This window comes from Girardinichthys multiradiatus, chromosome Y (genome assembly GCF_021462225.1).
Source record: "Girardinichthys multiradiatus isolate DD_20200921_A chromosome Y, DD_fGirMul_XY1, whole genome shotgun sequence".
NCBI classification, from domain to species: Eukaryota; Metazoa; Chordata; class Actinopteri; order Cyprinodontiformes; family Goodeidae; genus Girardinichthys; species Girardinichthys multiradiatus.
This window is the reverse complement of record NC_061818.1, coordinates 39,918,402-39,939,356: the sequence shown is the minus strand read 5'-3', so window position 1 is coordinate 39,939,356 and position 20,955 is coordinate 39,918,402. Positions and strand designations below refer to the sequence as shown.

Genomic DNA, 20,955 nt, shown 5'->3' with positions numbered 1-20,955 from the left:
AAGTGACGTCAAACCAAAACTTTGAAACTGGACTGGGAACCAGCAATGGTGTGTTTCAAAGCGTGAAGAGATCAAAATCAATCAAGCGTAACATTATGACCGCTCACAGGTGACGTTTGTAATACTGATAATTAATTTTATCATGGGACCTGTTAGTGGGTGGGACATATTTAGGAGCAGGTTAAGCTTTATGTCCTCAAAGTTGTGTTTGAAGCAGAAAAAAACAAGAAACATGAGGAGCACAGTTTAACAACAAGTGTCATGGCTAGCAGACTGGGCCAGAGGATCTTCAGCACTGCAGTCCTGATGGTGTTCCCAGGATGATGGTTGGCCTGGGGATGGAGATTAACTTTTGGGCAATGCTCTGTTGGAAAACAGCAGGTCCTTTGACAAACACCACCTTCTAAGTATATACACAGTATCTCAGAAGAAGTGTTACCTGATAACTGTGACCTCTTTCAGCAGGGTAACTTGGCCTGCTACAAAGCAAAAGATTTTCAGGGAAAATGTGAGTAACACCAAAACCAGTTTGAGGTGTTGGCCAGCAAATCTTCCTGATACCAGTCCAGCCGATCTTCTGTGAGATGTGCTGGACAATCAAGTCACATTGATTCAGTACCCACCTCACTGCTTACAGGTCCTAAAGGACATGCTGCAAACATCTTGGCGTCAGATGCCACAGCACACCTTCAGGGGTCTAGAGGAAGCCTGATTGTACCTTTAATGGTCAGGCCTGTTTTTGCAGCAGGATCATCAGTGCTGGTCATGTTATACCTGAACCATATATGGTTTTGTCCGGAATGTTCTGGGTCTGCTCGGATCTCCTGCCAGTGGGAGGCATTCTGATCAGATCAACCACTTGAGTTGAATTCTTTCGATGTGAAAGAGCAGCAGCTCTACTCCGAGCTCCACCTGGATGATGGAGCTCAACTCTTCTCATCTCTAAGGCAGAGCCCGGCCACCCTTCAGAAGAAGCTCATTCCAGCTGCTTGTATCTAAGATCTCACTTTTTTAGTTATTATTCACATCTCCTGAGGCTTGGAGCAGTTCAGCTTCACCTCTCACCTGGGCTTGTTTGTTACTTTACACTGGCCTCCTGTCTGTCACAGAATAGATTTTAAAATCTTGCAGTTGGTTTAAAAATCTATGAATGGTCTAGGGCCAGAATACATCTCTGATATTCTGGTCCATTATGAACCCACTACAACCCCTAAAGTCCTCAGGGTTATACCTGCTTTCTGTAACCAGAGTGAGAACCAAACACAGTTTTAATGCTCCTCACCTATGGAACAAACTCCCTGAATGTATCAGAGCTGCTGAAACTCTACATTTCCTCAGGTCGAGATTGAAAACCTTTATATTTGCTCCATTTCAGTAATCTGTTTTTAATTTTTTTATTGAATCTAAATCTTTTCTTATGTTAACCACCTGAGTTGTCCTGTACATAAAACATGCTATATAAATAAACCTGCCTTGCCCCACAGACCAGAAAAAAACATTTTCTGATGGTGGAGTACCACAGGGTTCAGTACTTGGGCCAATTCTCTTCACTATATATATGCTTCCAATAGGTCAAATTATCAGGCATCACTGTTACGCTGATGATACTCAGCTTTACTTATCCATAAATCCTGATGAACCCAACCAGTTAGATAGACTACAAGCATGTCTTGAAGACATAAAAACTTGGATGACTTTAAATTTTCTGTATCTAAATTCAGATAAGACAGAAGTTGTCGTCTTTTGATCGGAGTCTTTAAAAAAGAAACTGCTTAGTCAATCACTTAACCTGGATGGCATTAAATCGACCTCTGATAATAAAGTAAAAAACCTTGGTGTTATTTTTGACCAGGACATGTCATTTAAATCCCATATTAAACAGGTTTCTAGGATTTCCTTCTTTCACCTCCGGTACATTGCCAAAATTAGAAATATCCTGTCCAGGAGTGACGCTGAAAAACTAGTCAGTGCATTTGTTACTTCAAGGCTGGACTATTGTCTGTACAGTTTTAGTCTGTGAGGCAGACACCCTGTCTACTTTTAAGGCTAGGCTTAAAACTTTCCTTTTTGTTAAAGCTTATAGTTAGAGTGGCTTAGGTTATCCTGAGCTATCTCTTTAGTTATGCTGCTATAGGCTTAGGCTGCTGGATGACATAATGACCACTTTCACCCTCTTTGCTACATTCTCATACTACTCTCCAATTTTGCATTATTTGGTGTTATTTTGGCTTTTACCTTTATGTTCTCTCTTTTCTCTCCCTAGAAGCTCCTGGAAGCTTCCTAGAAGCTACACCTGACCTCTGTCTACCTGTGACACCTTCCTGGAGGGGGGCATCGTCCCCAGCTTCTGCTGGCAACAAGTTAATGCTCACCTTCTACCGATGATCCACAAGGCCCTGTCTATTAGTGTTTAACCCTTTCTCTCTCCTAGACATGGCTACTGACTGAGCTTCTACTGTAACTAACTCTATGTTCTCTCTTTCAGACTCTAACCTTGAAAACTGGCTCAGAGTTTATCTGTTCTTTCTTTCTAGATGAAACGACTAAAGGAGCTACAACATTTACTTTTCCTTCCTATAGAAAGTACTCCTGGATCAGTGCTTCTTTGTTCTCTTTGTGTCTCTGCTCTGTTCTCTCAAACCCCCAGTCGGTCGTGTCAGATGGCCGCTCACACTGAGCCTGGTTCTGGTTCTGCTGGAGGTTTCTTCCTGTTAAAAGGGAGTTTTTCCTCTCCACTGTCGCTACATGCATGCTCAGTATGAGGGATTGCTGCAAAGTCTACACCAGTGACTGTCCACTGTCTCTACATGCTCATCCAGGAGGAGTGAATGCTGCAAGTCACTGACTGGATGCAATCTGCTGGGTTTCCTTAGATAGAAAAACTTTTTATCAGATTTGAATAAATAACTGAATCTGACTGAACTGTTCGATAGTTAGGATCAATTAGAATGTTTGAACCTGACTGTTGTGAAGAACCTTGAGTCGACATGTGTTGTGAATTGGTGCTATAGAAATAAAACTGAATTGAATTGAATTGAACTTTACCTTCTTGTTTTGCAGCTAATACTCCTGCCAAACTGGGAGTTTCACCATCATTACCTCCGACATGGAGGTTTTGCTTCTGTCTGTGTATTTACAAGATATCTCAAAAACCTATCATCAGATTTTGTTGAAAATTTCAGATAAGCTGTGTTTTACAACAAAGAACAGTTGATTAGATTGTGGTGGTGCGGACCACCATCTGAATCCAGGAATTTATTTATCATTGCCAGACCATGGTGCTTGCAGTTCCCACATGGTTCCTCACCCTGTCCCCAGAGGCCAGAGGTCATCTAGAGTAGAGTCAATCAGTATAGGAAACAGCTGACCCTACTGCCCCCTATGACAGCTTTTCTCTTAGATCTCATGACCTCAGCATTACCAACTGTGAGGTCCACTCTGAGCCCTAAACAGAACCAACAAGCACCCAAAAGTCCAGTTCTAACACTTGTAGTAAGCCCTTGGTTTTTCTGTCAAAAAGACCCGGGTCAAAGTAAGGATCGTAACACATTTCAGCAGGGGCTGAGGACAGCAGCCTGGTCTGATGATTACCTCTTTTTGATCCAATAAAGAGACAGCTGCTAGTTTTTGCAAACTGGAGAACGAGGTCCGTGAGGAGAACCTCAAAACAGAACACCAACTCTTCTGAACCACAGAAGAGGAAGATCAGTCACTGAAGAAGCTCAGAGGTCAGCAGAGATTACCTGAATGAGCTCCTCAGCAGGGATCTGTCTGTAGGAATGTTGAGGGGATTTATGGAGACCATGTGGGACTAGGTTCAGATATTCAGAGGGAACTGAAACCAAAGTTCTGTTTTTGTTCCATCTGAACATCTCAACCAGGTACTGAGTGGTCCATGATCCATGACTGAATCTCTGTGTTATCTAAGCGGTTCCAAAACTGTGGCTCACGACACCTCTGTGGTCCATGGAGCACTAGATGGGGTTCTGCAGATGATCTGCAGTAGGGAAGATTATTAATAGTCCTAGAACATTTTTTGCCAGATAAAATGTACTGTTGTTCAAACAAACACATTTCTATCTTGAATCAGCTGCTTTGGTCATTTTTTGGATGCTGTTCACTTGGTCAGCAACTGAAATGTTTCTGAACTTCTGCTAGAAGCATTGACCCCTGTTTCCTTAAGTCTGGTGACTCCTGTTAAACTCACATTGACTGAAAACAAAGGAAGAACACACACTGAGGTTGGTTTTAGCAGAAATCTAATGTTTCAGCTCAAATGTTTCTCCATGTCTGAAGTCCTGAGAAGATGGACTATCTGTACTGTACAGTTTGCTCCAGTGGTCTCTGACTCTGAGTCAATGTCTCTTTAAGGCTCAAATTGCCTCAGGAAACCACGCCTGTCTCTCACCAACATCAGTCAAGCATTCATGCTCAGTTGTTTGTCACAGAGGCCTGCAGACGCCTGGTGTTCCTCAGAAGCTCCAAAGCAGTGAGTAACTTCTCTGTTTTAAAGTCTCATCTTTGGGTCTGTTAGTTCTGGCTGTGTGGTGATTCCAGGTCTGAGTGAGAAATCATCCAGGAGTTTTGGTTTTCATCAAAGTCAGATAGATTCTGTATGAACAGAACCAAAACATTCTTAGGTTCTTCACATTTCTATCGTGGTTGCAAATAAGGTTCTGCTTCATCTTTTTACTGTGAAAGACTGTAAGGAGTGTTTTTGAGCTGAACTGAACTGAAATCCGGCCACTGACTGATGAAAACAGCATGTTGTTGCTGGCAGTGACTTGAGTGATTTCCAGAACATGAACTCAAACACTTTGTGGTTCTAACTCGATCAAACATCTGCCATTAAAAATACTGCCTTAACGTCTGTACTGAATGCTAAAATCATACTGGCTGAAAGCCTCCTCATATGATTTTTTTATGGATTAAGTTCTGAATCCCCCTTTAGAATATTCCCAGTTGGACCTTACAACAGAAACAGAAACAGAACTTCTCAGTACTTAAATCCCTACTGAGGCTTCTGGTACCTGAATATTTCCATGTTTGTTTCCTGAAAAGGTTCTGAAAATGTCTCTTCCAACCCACCGTCAGTGCAAAGTGGAGATTCAGAACAAGACCTCCAGCTTCATGCTGTGTGAACCGCTGTGAGTTTTAAAACACACACACACACACACACACACACATCCGTGTTTTACTATCTTTATGAGGACTTTTCGGTTACTTCCATTGACTTCCATTCCTTTTCCTTGATTTTTAGTGCCTAACCCTGACCCTAACACTAACCCTAACCAGTTAATAACTAACCCTAACCCTAACAATAACTCTATTCATACCCTAGTCCTGAACCTAACCCCTGTCCCAAGAACGGAATTTGAAAAAGTGAGGACCAGGAAAATGTCCTCACTTTGTCAAAATGTCCTCACTTTGCGATAAAAATACGAACAATGGTTCTCACTCAGCAACAAGTACAAGAACACACACTCAGGAGAACCTTCACACTAAGGCCCCACTGCAAAGTTATTAGTGAGCTGTTTAATTTTAATTAGATAGTAATTCATGTTAATGCCTGCTTAATGGAGCAAAATAATTCCCCTCGGTCACTTGGGGTCTTTATGCTTCATTTACCAGCCCATGCGTTATTCTCTGGTTTTTGTTTTTATTTTACATTTTCAGATCCTTGTTTATTTTTTTTTTTTAAGCAGTGACTTAAAGATTAAAGAGTCAACACAGAAAACATATGGGGGTGAGTGAAATCTGCTTCTTCTGAGAGCAAGAACCAAAACCCAAATTTAAAGGGTTGTGTTCTGTGTTTGTGTCAAATGTTAAACTTCTCAGCCACACACACACACACACACACACACATTGACCAACAATCCACTACAGTAAATGGCTTAACAACAGAGCTGAGAAAAGGCCAAAGTCAGTATTGAAGGCTAAGAGGGGTTAAACCCTCAGGTTGAGGTGCAGCTAACCAAGAGAGGATGGGACCTTTTTGTCCATGCCAGACCTCAATGTAAATCACTTACACCCGCTTCTACTCCTGCTTATCGAACGAGGCATTCACTTCAGAGGTGCCAACATAAGACTGCCCACAGCAGCTTAACCTTACTTGTGTTTTAGTGATTACAAAGCAGAGAGTTTGTTTATTTTGCGTCTTGTGATTTGTGGTGGCATATTTCATGAAAATTAAACCTTAAATTAACAACATACAGTAAATACACAAACAGCTTGCCATGAGAGAAACCATATGACTTAAGCTTACCATTTCTACCACAAATCACACACTTGTGGAAAATCACCAAAAATGCAAAATCTGTGCAATGCTTATCTGAGAAAAGCAGATGGGCCCTCAGCCATCTGTGTGTAATTGTTACCATACCTTACATTAGTTTGGTGTGGAGTGCTTGAGATCAGCAGAGTGAGCAAAAATGGTCATTTTGAAATCCAGCAGCATAAACCTGCAGCACTATAAATCCAGGGGTACTCCACTTCTGTGATTGCCACATAGCTTTTTATCACTATGGCCTATAGTGGGGGATTTCTTTTTTTTTTTTTCTAGTTCTTTATACCTCCATTCCAGCTCTCTTTTTCCTTTCTCTCTCCTTTTTGGCCCCCTTCTCCTTCTTTCTCTCTGTATCATTTACAGTCCTTTTCTGGCAAGTAAAATGGAGCGCTGCTGAAGGATTTTCGCCTGCAGTGCAACACTACAGTGCTGATGAATAATTCTTCACCCTGCAAACTGGAAAGCTAGCCTTTCTTTCATGTCGCCACTTTATTGATTTACCATTAAAACTTACTGCACTGTGCTATGAGTGGAGGACCCAGCTCTGCTGGAGCTGGCAAAAAGTAAAAATGAGGATAAAGCAGATATGAGTACATGTACTCCAGCGTCTTTTTCCACAGCCTAGAGTGAGGAAGCTTCTCAGTTACATGAGCATGTTGTAAGTGTTTGTGCTTATAGTTTAGATTTATGGTGCAGGGGGCTTCTTTATTTATGTCCTCAGTCTTGTTCTGTACTACTTAGGTTTTATGTAAATTATTCTTATCAGAGGTTTTCATTATGGCCTTGCTGCATTGTGTGAGCGATTAGGCGGTCATTCATCTCTGTTTCTTCCTCAAACACAGACATACACATACACGTGCGGACACAGGCACACCCACTACAGGCAGTGACTGATGCGTGGATGGCGTGAGTGGGGTGCTCCGGCTGTAGAGGCAGAGTGGTGTTGGCAGTATGTTAAATGATGTGGGTCTCCAGGCCAGCGAAGCTCTGGGCTTTTTTTCTGTTCTCAACATTCAATGGAAGAGTCATAAACGCTTTAAAGATTTTTAGTTTGAATAACTTTTTGTTGGGCCAGAAGAAAAATAACACATGTAAAGTGATGATGTAGTTACTTCCTCCCACTACTAGGGGTGCTAGATCAGCAATATGTGTCAAATTATTTTGTTTTTCTTGATTAAAAAATAGTTTTTTCTCCTTTTTGAATTACCTTGTGAATGAATAGCAGTATACAAATGAATTGGCCTGCCTTTATTTAAAAGCAAATGCACTTTGAAAATAAAAACATTTGGAAAAAAATGTCTCCAATTTGAGCTAGACAGTGCCCCCTAGATTAAAAGGTTAAAACTGACATTTTTCTGTTGAACTGAAACTGAGTTCCAATTTGTTTCATTTAATTTGATCTTTATTCAAAACAGAAGGAAGTACACAGCACAAGAACCCCTAAAGCAAAAATGCAATAGTAATTGGCTATATGGCAAACTATTACTCAATTTTTGTGAGACTCTTCGAACTCTAGGTGGCCCTTTGGCATTTTTGTGCTCCTACTGGTGCATTTAATGTAAATGAGAGGTGATATCAATGATAAAGAATAAATTTACAAACAGTTAGACATAAGCATATTATAATACGACTATTGGGCTTACCACATATGAACTGGTCCCATTTCTTTGCACCTGAGTCCCAATACTTGTGCACTGCTGACTTAAAACATGCAGGCGGGCCTCCAGTGTCCTGTGCATCACTATCACCAACTATTCTTGTTTTAGTTTGGTGAAAAGGCTGAAAAGTAGGTATGCTACAAATGCTTGAACACTGAAAATGGAGATGGAAAGCGCCGAGAACAGAACATGTAAAGCGTGTTCAGAGAAACATCCTGATGGAAAAGTACAGCAGTGTAATAAGCAAAATGTTATTATTGTTTATTAATGTTTACACTGCCTTATTTTTCAATTAGGCAGTTACTCTAACTGGGAAATCTTTACATGTTATGTCCCCTGTAAATAACTGCCAAACTCAGAAATGACAATGTTTCTAAAGGTTCATAAAAAGGATTTGCATAAAGTGTGACTAGGTTTTTGAGAATGGAGTTGTTTTAAGTCATTAGAACTCCGCTTTGTGCTGGGTCCTCCAGTTATAGCCATTAGCTTCATCCTTCGGAACCACCTAATCTGGTCAGTCAGTCATTTTCTACCGCTTATTCCATAGTGGGTCGCGAGGGAGCTGGTTCCCATCTCCAGCAGTCTATGGGCGAGAGGCAGAGTACACCCTGGACAGGTTCCCAGTCCATCGCAGGGCAACACACAAACAACCAAGCAAACACTCTTTCACACACCTAAGGGTAATTTATAGAGACTAATTAACAGGCATGTGGAAGGAAGCTGGACAGGTAAAAAAAAATGGCATGCAAAGGAAAAACATGCAAGCACAATGCAGAAAGAGCCCCAGCTGGGAATCAAACCCAGGACCTTCTTGCTGCAAGGCAACAGTACTACCAACTGCGCCACCTAATCTGGATTAATACTAAATGAAGACAGTAGAAGAGCTTCCAACTGCAGGTATGATATACACTGCTTTTAACCTATGCACAGGTCTGTACCTTTGAAAACCATGGACTATCCCTTTAAGCAGATGGTTAATCACTTTTACAAAAGAGAAGAGTGTATGCAAAGTTTCTCAACTTTTATAATTACAGAAAATGAATAAACCATCAGTGACAAATGAACAAAGTTTAAACAGCACCAGACCTGGCAGGAAGGGTCTTTCCTGTTCCAGAATGAAATCTGGAAAAAATTATTTTCATCCTTCTTTCTTTCCTCCATTCTGTTCTCCTTCTCTCCACTTTTTTTTTTTTTGCCCCCCTCTCTCTCTTTCGTGCTTTTTTTCCTTTCCATTTCTGTCTCCATGTCCGTAACAATTGAAAAAATCCCAAAGCAGTTTCTAATAAAGTTTCTTTTTATGAATATCAAGCACAGCTTTAAAGCGTTAGCTGTAATGCTCCAGTTGTGAAAGTAAATATGTTGGGCTTTTTCTTGGCACTCAGACAACAATTCTGAGCTATTCTGCCAGACAGGATGTTGGATGGGTGTGAGGACTTGTTATCACTCATGTAAAAACCTTGGGTTGCAAGGCACCTGCACTATGCCTTCCTCCCTGTGTGTGTGAGATCATTGTTATCTCTGTGTGAACCAGCCTCCTTTCTGTCTCACACACATACACCCTGTCTGAACTGTCTGTTGAACTGTGCATATAAATAAAGAGATAGGGTGTCAAAACTTTGTAGTTTCACTGCAAAGTGGGCTACCCTTGTCACAAGTAACTATGACTGTATCGTTCTTACCTCTGAGTTGACTAAATAATACCTAACATTTATTGGTCCTTCGAAGCCGGATTAATTCAATAACCTTATTTCTCTTTGCTTTAACAGTGACTCTGGGATCCGTGGGGGAAGCCTGACGTCGAGCGAAGCACTGCTGCACAGCCTCCTTTAGCCGGAGTGGCTGAAAGTCCCGGTGTGTGTGAATTCACACCTGGCCAGTGGGTTTTTGCCTTCCTCTGCGCGGGGTGACTCTCACAGGGTCCAGAGAGTCACCAAGAAGTCAACTCCGAGGTGAGACAGTTTTAAAATACAGTTCATAGGAAAAGTACTTAACAGTCGTTGGTAGTGCGTCGCCGGTAAGGACGCTGCATTCGAATGGTTTTATTCCACCGTGAAAGGGATAGTGACAAATTTGGTACAATCCCGCCGTGAAGGGGATTAAAGAAAACGACTGAGGATTATTCTCCTGGGAGGGAATAGAGTAAGCGCTATATAAATAAAAGAAGAAAAGTACTTAAAAGTCGTTGGTAGTGCGTCGCCGGTAAGGACGCTGCATTAGGATGGTTTTATTCCACCGTGAAAGGAATAGTGACAAATTAAGGTAGGGCCCCGCCAAGAAGGGGGCCAAATAAAACGACTAAGGGTTATTCCCCTGCGAGGGAATAGAATAAGCGCTATAAAAGTAAAAAGAACGGAGTAAATTGAGCTCATAAAATAACACCAAGTTAACTTAGAAAAATTACAAGGTACCTGAAACTAACTGTGTGACTGTGTTGTGTGTATATGGAGGACTAAGCATTTTAATAGAATCATAGCAGGATTCTGCTAGTCCTGTGTTTTCTTTTGCCCAGATTAAAACTACGTACTGGTGACTTTGGAGATTCAGGTCGGATTTCATTCCAGAAAATTAACACCGCTGCGAATTAGTCGCAGTAGAAGGCCGTGTTAATGTCCTCTCCTTAAAGTCTCATGCCAGTGACCTTTTATCTGGGACATTTATACTATAATTAAACTAACATAAAACATAATGGAGAAGAAACAAAGTGAACTAATTGACTTAGAAGGGGAGGTAAAGTTTATGGAGAACTATGTAAAAGGAGCAGGTATGATCTGTCATAGATGGAATAAAAAATAAAAAACATGGGTTTTTGGGCAAATTAGATACAAAGGATGTCTTAAAATTACAAGGGGATCTAAAATTAGCAATAATGAAAACTAAAAAGAGAAAAATAACAAAGAACAATGGGGAAAGAACAGAGAAAAAGCTCTGATTTAACAGAAATATGTACACGATGGCATAAAAATACGGATTTTCAGGTAACTTAATTATCACTGAAATCCTAAAACTACACGGGGATCTTAAACTGGAGATTATGCATTCAAAAGATTCAAGAGACAATAAAAAACCTTGCCAGGTTATAATTTCAAAGGGGACTTTTCAGTCCCTGAGTGCACACAGTTGATAAACAGATTAAAACAAAAAGATGAATTAAAAAAACAACAATAAGAGCAGCTTTTAACTGACATAGCCATAATACTGATGCTTTAAGAAAAGCACAGAAAAAAAACTTTCAGCTTAACTGAAAACAAATAAAGGGGGGGGCGGACCGCCACCCATCCCAGGTTAGATTATAAAGACTAAGAGATGGTTTTAGAGGACGTGGTAAAAGAAGTTAAAAGAGGAGGTGACAATGTGGACAACATGGAAACTGTCCAACTGGACAACCCAGTGAACAATGACTAGAGTTGTTAAAGAAGTAATCTGAGAGTAAAAGATTTTGTAGGCAAGTATTAGTGAGAAACAGGTGCTTTAAAAATCATTCTATGGTGTTATACTACTAACAATATCATGATAAAATGCAAAAGATTCATTTTACAGGGAAATAATTCCATATTTGGCTCAGATTGTGTGCATTCTTGATTTTTCCTCTTTGAGAGAAGTTAAATTTCAGCTCTGTGAAACGACCTTGATAAAGAGATGCAGCTGCCTGAAAACAAAGATAAAACTTCTGCAAACAGCAGAAGTCTGTCTCTGCTGAAAGGTCTGAAAAAAAAAAAAAATTGTAACTCTACCCTGCATGTGTCAAACTCAAGGTCCGCGGGCCAAAACCGGACCCCAGAAGTTTAGTGATTCTCTAGAAGTAGAGCCTTTTAATATGGTGATTGTGTGCTTGAATGTTATTTTGTCAATCAATAAGCAGTTTTGTCTACATTCTGCCACAATCTGCCTTTTGAAAATGTTTTGAATCTTGATCTTTATATATAAAAAAAAAAAGAAAAGAGAAATTGGCTAAAGTCTGCAGACACAAAATGAACCTGGATTGAAGCTCTAACTATGTTTATTTAATCTGAGATCCTCTCCAAATGCAACAGTATATGTCAGTCTACATGAGATACTAACAACTTCACCTACTGGTATAATATAAAGATCTGATTGAATATGTGAAACAAACAATGATGAAAGTTTTTCAACAGGTGATGCTCATCCAGGAGGAAGACAGTGTTCCTAGGAAATGCAGCTCATTCATTAACAATCATTTTTTCTCCTATAGGTGGACGTTTTGCTGATTAATCATAGGCTGGATCTATGAAACATTATGTGCACAGAACAAATGACCAAGGTTCTGACTGACTTATGAACCTCACTGACCTGACAATGATAACATGACACCCAACAGACAACACCTTTAAGGTGGACCCCACTAAGACCACCTTATTGATTCTTGGTGAATAAAAAAAAGAATTGAAGCGTTCAAAACAGACCTTGTGGAAACAAAAGGGGTTATGAGGAAACAATGTGCATTTTAAGAATAATAGAAGTCAAATTATGTTCAAATCTTTGCAAATAAAAATTACTCTGACAGAGAAATAAGTAAGTAGTGTGTGAATGTGTGTGAATGGGAATGACTGATTTCATTGTAATGCATCTTTGAGGGACATTAAAAGCGCTAATAAAGGTCTGATGTTCTGATGATCTTTGCCAAATTTATATCTTAATAAGGTTTCCAGAATCTTTTTCAAAAAATCATTTAAAGATGGCAAAGGTTCTACCTCTACTGAAAATACTGATAACCATGAGAAAGCTCATAGACCCGTCTTGAATTTTTCCTAATTCTTTTACAAACAAGTTATTTAAACTTTCATGTGGCCAAATGTCTGTGTTTGACTTTCTGTTTTTGTGAAATAAATGTCTGTTTCATGTTATGTAAAAATTAGAGTCCTCAACATTACCATAATAATATTAGGTCAGTTCTCTATGGTAAAACAAAAAGATTTTAACAGATGTTTAGACTTTTTCCAGTCAGGTTCAAAATGATTGAATTAGACTCAAACTTAACATAAGATGAAATGAACCTTAACAGAATTACTGAACTGGACTGAAATAGATAAAACTTTAGTTAATTGAAACAAACTTTAGTTACTTGAACTAAATACAAAGCTGACTGAAACTGTATGTTGTACCTATAAAACAGGGTAAAACAAACTAAGATTATAAGATATAATATGCCCTTCATTTTTTGTGTTCATCAGTGAGTGAGTTTTTATTTTTATTTTTAATAAGAACTAAACCAAGCATTATTTATAATAATAGCAATTACCAAAAATAGTGATCTCATTTTTAAATGTAATAAGGACTTACTTTATAATATATGATAAAAAAGAATAATAAGAATTTGGAAAAACAGAGGCTTTAAACCTCTGCAGGAACAGCACTGACACTGTCAAAGGTAGATCCTAATACAGGAATCTGGAAGCTCACTCTAGGATGGATAGTCAAAGTTCATCCAAGGACACATTTAGATGAGGCAGAGGGACAAATACAGGGCTTAGCTGAGAGCAAAGAGAGCAACATGTATCCTGCCCTAGCTGCTGTCCCACCTGAACTGTGGTCCCAATCATCAACTGATGTAGGGCTTATAAAGGGGTTCCCACCATACAAGGTTAAACTAATATCTGAAAAAAGGCAATCAGTCCGTCAATACCCCTTAAAGCCAGAAGCTGAAGAAGGTACTAAGCCAGTAATACAAGATATGTTGAAGTCAGGAATATTAAGAGAAGCACCTGACGCTACATGCAAGGCATATCACACTGACATCGCTATTATTATCACAGCCAAACATAACTCTAAAAAGATGTGCCCTTTAAATCCAAGTACTCTAATACCTACTGCAGAAGATGGAAAACCACATTCTTATAAAGCAAAAGTTGAAGAAGACACCAAACCCAGACAAGACATTTCTCAAACCCTTATACCAGATTCATGTGTTGTGTTTGTAGATGGCTCAGCATCTAAAGATGAATATGGAAAGAATAGAGTTGGTTATGCAGTAACAACCATCGATAGGATAATAGAAGCTAAATCTCTACCCAATACATGCTCAGCCCAAACAGCAGAATTATATGCTGTAGTAAGAGCATGTGAATTACATGAGGGACAAATACTTACTATATACACAGACAGCCAATACGTTTTCAGATCAGTACATCACCATGCTAAGATTTGGCAAAATAGAGGTTTTAAAACATCATCAGGGACAGAACTAACTCATTTCAACCTATTAAAGAGAAAATGTCAGATCTGCTATTTATAGACACAGATGTGCTGAAAGACGCCCAACAGTCAGCAACCAAGACAGAAATAAAGGCCTGGCTAAAGAGAGGAGCACAGAAAAAAGATGACATCTATCAGATAGAAGATAAACCAATCCTCCCAAAAACAGTTATACAACACAGCGGCTACAGTGACACATTGGGAAGACCCACGTGTCAAGGGGGGAATATGTCACATCTGGTAAAGCATTAATGCTACACTATAAATATTTCTGACTATGCAAATCATTTTTGCAGATCATGCATAATTTGTTGCAAACACGGGGAAAGAAATATTGCCTAGTTGTAATAGATGAACCTAGTGACACATTTCTTCCCCACATATGGTATCCCACAGATTATAAGGTCAGATAATGGAACTCATTTTGTAAATAAATTAATAGAACTAAGTTCTAAAGCATTAGGGTTTCAGTTAAAGATTAAGGAAAACAATGGAAGAAACAGGGAGGCCATGGCCCGAATGCCTATCCCTGGTTAATTATGGATGAGAATAACTCCAAATCAAACTGGTCTTACTCCATTTGCCACCTACTGTACATCATTGTATGGCTCCACCCACTATATTCTGAGCCTGAGATCACGTGACACCAAGTTGCTGATGTGAATTTGTATTCTCAAAGAAATAGTACATGGCAGACCGTTTTCTCTGCCCTCTGACATGAATGAAATAGAGAAAGCACAACAGGAACCTTCATTAGCTGAGTGGATGAATAAAATGTTGCAGACAAAAGAAGAACAAATGTCCAGTGGTCTGCCGATAATCTCTGCTCCTATCCCACAGAATGAGGCCTGGAGACCTGGTCCTGATTAAGACACTCCACCGGAAGGATTGGAGCACTCCTTGGTGGAAAGGGCCGTTTCAAATACTCCTGACAACGCCCACAGCTCTGAAAATAGCAGAGAGGCCTTCCTGGATCCATAAAAGCCACTGTAAGCCAGTTTTGCCGTTACAGGAGCCAGATCAACCGACGGGGTAGCAGAGGAAGTCCGGGTTCAAAGATGGCCCAGCGTCTCAAACCGGTGAAGAAAACAGCTGATCTGCGCCCAATTATAAAATGGCTCTCTGTAACATGTGGACAGGACTGATAAGCCTGAGCTTAATTCTGGTAGCAGGACTCTTTCTCTATCTAAAGCAGGATCCACAGGAGGTGATACCGAACCAGAAGAGATGGACATCAGACGGATGTCCATCTCAGAACACTGACGGAAGAACATGACGCACATCCATTCCTACAGAATTTCTGGTATTGTTCATGGTGGCATATGCAACACTGAACTAGGTAGAAATGCACGAAAATGAAGGGGACGATTATGATGACATGTTGTAAATAAATCACATCAAAAGCCTGAATGTACTCATACATTGTATTTCATAAAATAACCTTACAGCAGAAAATCGGAAGAAGTTGTTGCTTAAGTGAAATGAGAAAAAGTACAATGATGACATAAACAGGGCAGATTTTTAAATTCCTTTATTATGTTTCACTGTTTTCATTAAGTATTATTCTTTTATTTTTATGATTTAAAGTATTATTTTTTATTTTTATGATTTCAAGTATCATTCTTTTATTTTTATGATTTCAAGTATCATTCTTTTATTTTTATGATTTCAAGTATCATTCTTTTATTTTTATGATTTCAAGTATCATTATTTTATTTTTATGATTTCAAGTATCATTATTTTATTTTTATGATTTCAAGTATTAATCAACATTTAACTTTTAATGGTCGCCGAGGGCGGCGGGGCCGTATGAGTATTTCCCACAAAATATAATCTGTTTACCGTCCGTGGGTTTTCGCTCATACAAAGTATTTTTCTTACTCGTTTTTATATTAAATGTTTTTACTTGTGATAAAAGGAGGGACTGTTGGATGGGTGTGAGGACTTGTTATCACTCATGTAAAAACCTTGGGTTGCAAGGCACCTGCACTATGCCTTCCTCCCTGTGTGTGTGAGATCATTGTTATCTCTGTGTGAACCAGCCTCCTTTCTGTCTCACACACATACACCCTGTCTGAACTGTCTGTTGAACTGTGTATATAAATAAAGAGATAGGGTGTCAAAACTTTGTAGTTTCACTGCAAAGTGGGCTACCCTTGTCACAAGTAACTATGACTGTATCGTTCTTACCTCTGAGTTGACTAAATAATACCTAACACAGGACAAAAAAGAAAAGAAAGAAACATACAGAAGGTAGAAGGAGACTGGCATTTTCTGCTTCCTCCTCTTTGCCTGCTCAGACGCTTTTCTCCTAAGCTCCCTGCTTTCTTGCATTCTTTTACTCCTAACTTTTTATCTCTTAGCCAAAATTATGGAAATACTGGACTAAAACAACTTCTTACCAGCAACTCCCAAGGATCATTATTATTATTTTTGTTTTCTAAAGGATTTTGATGTTATTCTAATTTAACCCGAAAGAGGACAAGTTGACGCCAGCTAATCAGCACGAGATGCCTCCCTTCACCACAGAGGACTTCGACAAACTTTTTCAGAAATTGACTGGTGCCAGCCAAGAGCAACTTGGACAAGCTGCTACTACAGAACTACAGGCCTATATCAAACCTCCTCTTCATCAGTACACACACACACATTGACCAACAATCCACTACAGTAAATGGCTTAACAACAGAGCTGAGAAAAGGCCAAAGTCAGTATTGAAGGCTAAGAGGGGTTAAACCCTCAGGTTGAGGTGCAGCTAACCAAGAGAGGATGGGACCTTTTTGTCCATGCCAGACCTCAATGTAAATCACTTACACCCGCTTCTACTCCTGCTTATCGAACGAGGCATTCACTTCAGAGGTGCCAACATAAGACTGCCCACAGCAGCTTAACCTTACTTGTGTTTTAGTGATTACAAAGCAGAGAGTTTGTTTATTTTGCGTCTTGTGATTTGTGGTGGCATATTTCATGAAAATTAAACCTTAAATTAACAACATACAGTAAATACACAAACAGCTTGCCATGAGAGAAACCATATGACTTAAGCTTACCATTTCTACCACAAGTCACACACTTGTGGAAAATCACCAAAAATGCAAAATCTGTGCAATGCTTATCTGAGAAAAGCAGATGGGCCCTCAGCCATCTGTGTGTAATTGTTACCATACCTTACATTAGTTTGGTGTGGAGTGCTTGAGATCAGCAGAGTGAGCAAAAATGGTCATTTTGAAATCCAGCAGCATAAACCTGCAGCACTATAAATCCAGGGGTACTCCACTTCTGTGATTGCCACATAGCTTTTTATCACTATGGCCTATAGTGGGGGATTTCTTTTTTTTTTTTTCAAGTTCTTTATACCTCCATTCCAGCTCTCTTTTTCCTTTCTCTCTCCTTTTTGGCCCCCTTCTCCTTCTTTCTCTCTGTATCATTTACAGGCCTGTAGTTCTGCTACTACAGAACTACAGGCCTATATCAAACCTCCTCTTCATCAGTAAGATTATTGAAAAAGCTGCGTTTCAGCAGTTAAACAACTTCCTAACAACGACCAACCGCTTCGATGTCTTCCAGTCAGGCTTCCTGCTCACCACAGTACAGAGACTGCTCTTGTCAAGGTGTTCAATGACATCCGTATAAATGCAGACTGTGGAAGAACCACAGTGCTGGTATTATTGGACCTTAGTGTAGCATTCGACACTGTTGATCACTCCATTTTATTAGAGCACCTGGAAAACTGGGTCGGCCTTTCTGGTACAGCACTCGATTGGTTTAAATCCTACTTGAAGGACAGGGACTTTTTTGTGTCAGTAGGTAACTTTACATCAGAGAGCACAAAAATCACGTGGCGTTCCCCAGGGGTCCATCTTAGGGCCCCTCCTATTCAATATCTACATGCTCCCCCTAACTCAGATTTTAATAAACAACAACGTAAGTTATCATAACTATGCAGACGACACACAGCTATACGTTACGATGTCACTAGGTGACCATGAACCCATTCAAGCGCTGGGTAAATGCTTAGAAGAAATCAATGCATGGATGGGCCTAAATTTGCTTCAGCTGAATCAAAACAAAACTGAAGTAATAATCTTTGGACCAAAGGAAGAGCGTTTAAAAGTTATCACACAGCTTCAGTTAATACAGCTAGAAACCACCAGTCAGGCTGGAAACCTGGGTGTAGTGATGGACTCAGACCTGAACCTTCAGAGGAACATAAAGACAGTAACAAGGTCAGCCTTCTATCACCTAAAGAACATCTCCAGGATTAAAGGACTAATGTCTCAGCAGGACCTTGAAAAACTAATTCATGCGTTCATATTTAGTAGAATTGATTACTGCAACGATGTCTTCACAGGTCTGCCTAAAAAGTGGATCAGACAGCTGCAGTTGATCCAGAACGCTGCTGCCCGCGTCCTCACTAGAACTAAGAAAGTGGAGAACATCGGCCCGGTTCTAAAGTCCCTACACTGGTTCCCTGTAGCTCAGAGAATAGACTTTAAAATACTTCTGTTAGTCTATAAATCACTGAATGGCTTAGCACCAAAATACATTACAGACTTGTTGTCAGTGTATCAACCACCCAGACCTCTCAGGTCTTCTGGCTCAAATCTACTCTGCAGAACCAGAACCAGAACCAAACATGGAGAAGCAGCTTTTAGTTCTTATGCTCCACTAATCTGGAATAAACTGCCAGAAAACTGTAAAAGCGCTGAAACCCTAAATTGCTTTAAATCAAGATAAAAAATTTATTTGTTTAGAGTGGCCTTTGACTGGGCCATCTAAACATTATTAGTTACGTTTTCAGTCCAATTTTCCTTTTGTTTTCTTATCAATCATTCTATTATCTTTATTTTTTTTTAAATTACCTCTGTTGTTTGATTTTCTGTATCATTGTAATGTTTTTCCTTATGTACAGCGCCTTGAGTGCCTTGTTGCTGAAAAGCATTAAATAAATAAACTTGACTTGACTTGACTGAAGGTAGAAACATACTGAAGGTAAAAGTAGATCAACGGTAAAAGTAGACAGAAGGTAGAAGCAGATTGAAGGTAGAAGGAGACTGAAGGTAGACCAAAGGTAGAAGCAGACTCTGAGCAGCAGAGTCAGTAGCATCTTGTGTTTCAGTAAAAATAAATCTCTTTGTATTTCCATCCAGCATCCATCTCTTCAGCGGGAACTGTGAGTCTCCTCTCCCTCCAACTTTCCGTCCGTCTGAATCCGGCACTGCACTCTTCATCAAGAAAGCTCACACCGCCTGTGGCTCAGTTGCTGTCTTCACCTATGACATCCTCCAGGAGTCCACCAGGCAGAACCAGGGCCGGCTGGCTGTCATGTTCTCTGTTCCCTACGACTTCAACATCTACTCCAACTGGTATGCTGTGGGAGCATTCAGCACTGACAAGCTGTGCGACGAGGAGCTCTACAAAGAGATGTACTACGGCGTGCAGCGCGGCTTTGTCCGTGGAAAAGCCAAAGGGCCCAGTCTGACCCACAAAGTGGGTCATATGACCATCAGGGCCAGCATGTCAGACAGCTACCAACCTGTCCTGAAAGTGGAGCTATGCGACAACTGAGACCTGCTGCCTCTATTGGTTCAGTTTACCCACTTAACTCTCGATCAGCACCAGTTTATTCCGCTAAACCCATTTCTTTTTAATTAGGAAAGGCTTCTTCTTTTATAATCTAACTATCATTAACTTCATCTGCATCTGGACAGTTACCAGGTATCCTGTTTTTCCCAGTTTCCTGTAGTTTCCCAGATTGTAAGCCAATAACGTGCTTTTCCATCTGCACTCATTAAAGTCATTCCAGTAAAACTAGCAGCAGATGTTTCTTCATCTGCCATGATCCCAGTTCTCCCAGTATCAGTTGGTTCAGTCGACTAAATCTTTTCTTTTCAACAATCAACCGTCTCTAAAATCTGAAAACAAAGTTTTCCTGTATTGGTGAGAAAAACACTCAATGTTCCTCTAAATCTTTAAAACACCAACAAAGCTCCAACTGATCCGTATGCATCCTTTGAACTCCAGCAGCCAAATTAAATCATTGCTGAATACCTGAAACTAATCTGGACCGGATAAAAATATGAGCCAGAGTTGTATCAGCACATGGATTTGTGTTTCAGCTTAAAGTCAATACAAATCAAATAAAAATTTTATCAGGTAGCTGGATGAAATGGGACTGGGAGGAACTTGGCAACACTGTGTATCCAAGTGAGACTGAATTGTAATGGAATAAACTCACTGAATCAAGTCCAATTAAGTTCTCTTGTACTGGATCGGTTCATTGTTTTTCACTGAATGTTTCAGAAATATCTCCATATTTTCTGTCTGCACTCTCTGCTTCTATCCAATATCTGAGCATCACTAAACACAGAAACCATGAGGAGATCTGGTAGTCCTGATCTCTCATTGCCGCTGTCAACATCTGAATGTTTTGACCCAATAAAGCTGAGCATTAAATGTTGCCGTTTTTTCTGTTGGTCTAACTCTGTTACACTACCTTACTATTGGTCCTTTTCCACTTGTTACTACTCAGAGAAATTTGGCACGGCTCTACTCACTGTTTAGGCTTTTCCAGTAGTAACAGTTACGTCAAACAATTACTATGTTTGGTACCTGGTTGGATGCGGGTCCAAGTGAACCGATCCGTGCTGAAAACACGTCAGAAAACAGTTGATCAGTGATCAGTCACAGCATGTTTTATAACTAATATCTTGGACCATTAAATTGTTGTACGCTGAGTTTATTGTGTGCATGACTACTATAGCATGCTAGCATTAGGTAGCATTAGCTTAGCTTCACACA

At 39.9% G+C, this 20,955-nt stretch overlaps 1 protein-coding gene across 1 annotated transcript; it reads left to right on the top strand.

The window, feature by feature from the left end:
* Positions 1-80: 80 nt before the first annotated feature.
* LOC124864480 (DELTA-actitoxin-Oor1b-like) lies at positions 81-20,614 on the top strand. Its single transcript, XM_047359275.1, has 4 exons — positions 81-109; positions 4,372-4,489; positions 5,062-5,147; positions 19,305-20,614. The coding sequence occupies exons 1-4, from the start codon at positions 96-98 to the stop codon at positions 19,720-19,722; spliced, it is 636 nt and encodes a 211-aa protein (XP_047215231.1). The 5' UTR covers positions 81-95; the 3' UTR covers positions 19,723-20,614.
* The last annotated feature ends 341 nt before the right edge of the window (positions 20,615-20,955 follow it).

Excerpts from the sequence above, each read along its gene's own strand:
- LOC124864480 (XM_047359275.1), top strand. Across the intron at positions 4,490-5,061 it reads TCCTCAGAAGCTCCAAAGCA|GTTCTGAAAATGTCTCTTCC; the intron begins GTGAGTAACTTC and ends TTTCCTGAAAAG. Across the intron at positions 5,148-19,304 it reads TTCATGCTGTGTGAACCGCT|CATCCATCTCTTCAGCGGGA; the intron begins GTGAGTTTTAAA and ends ATTTCCATCCAG.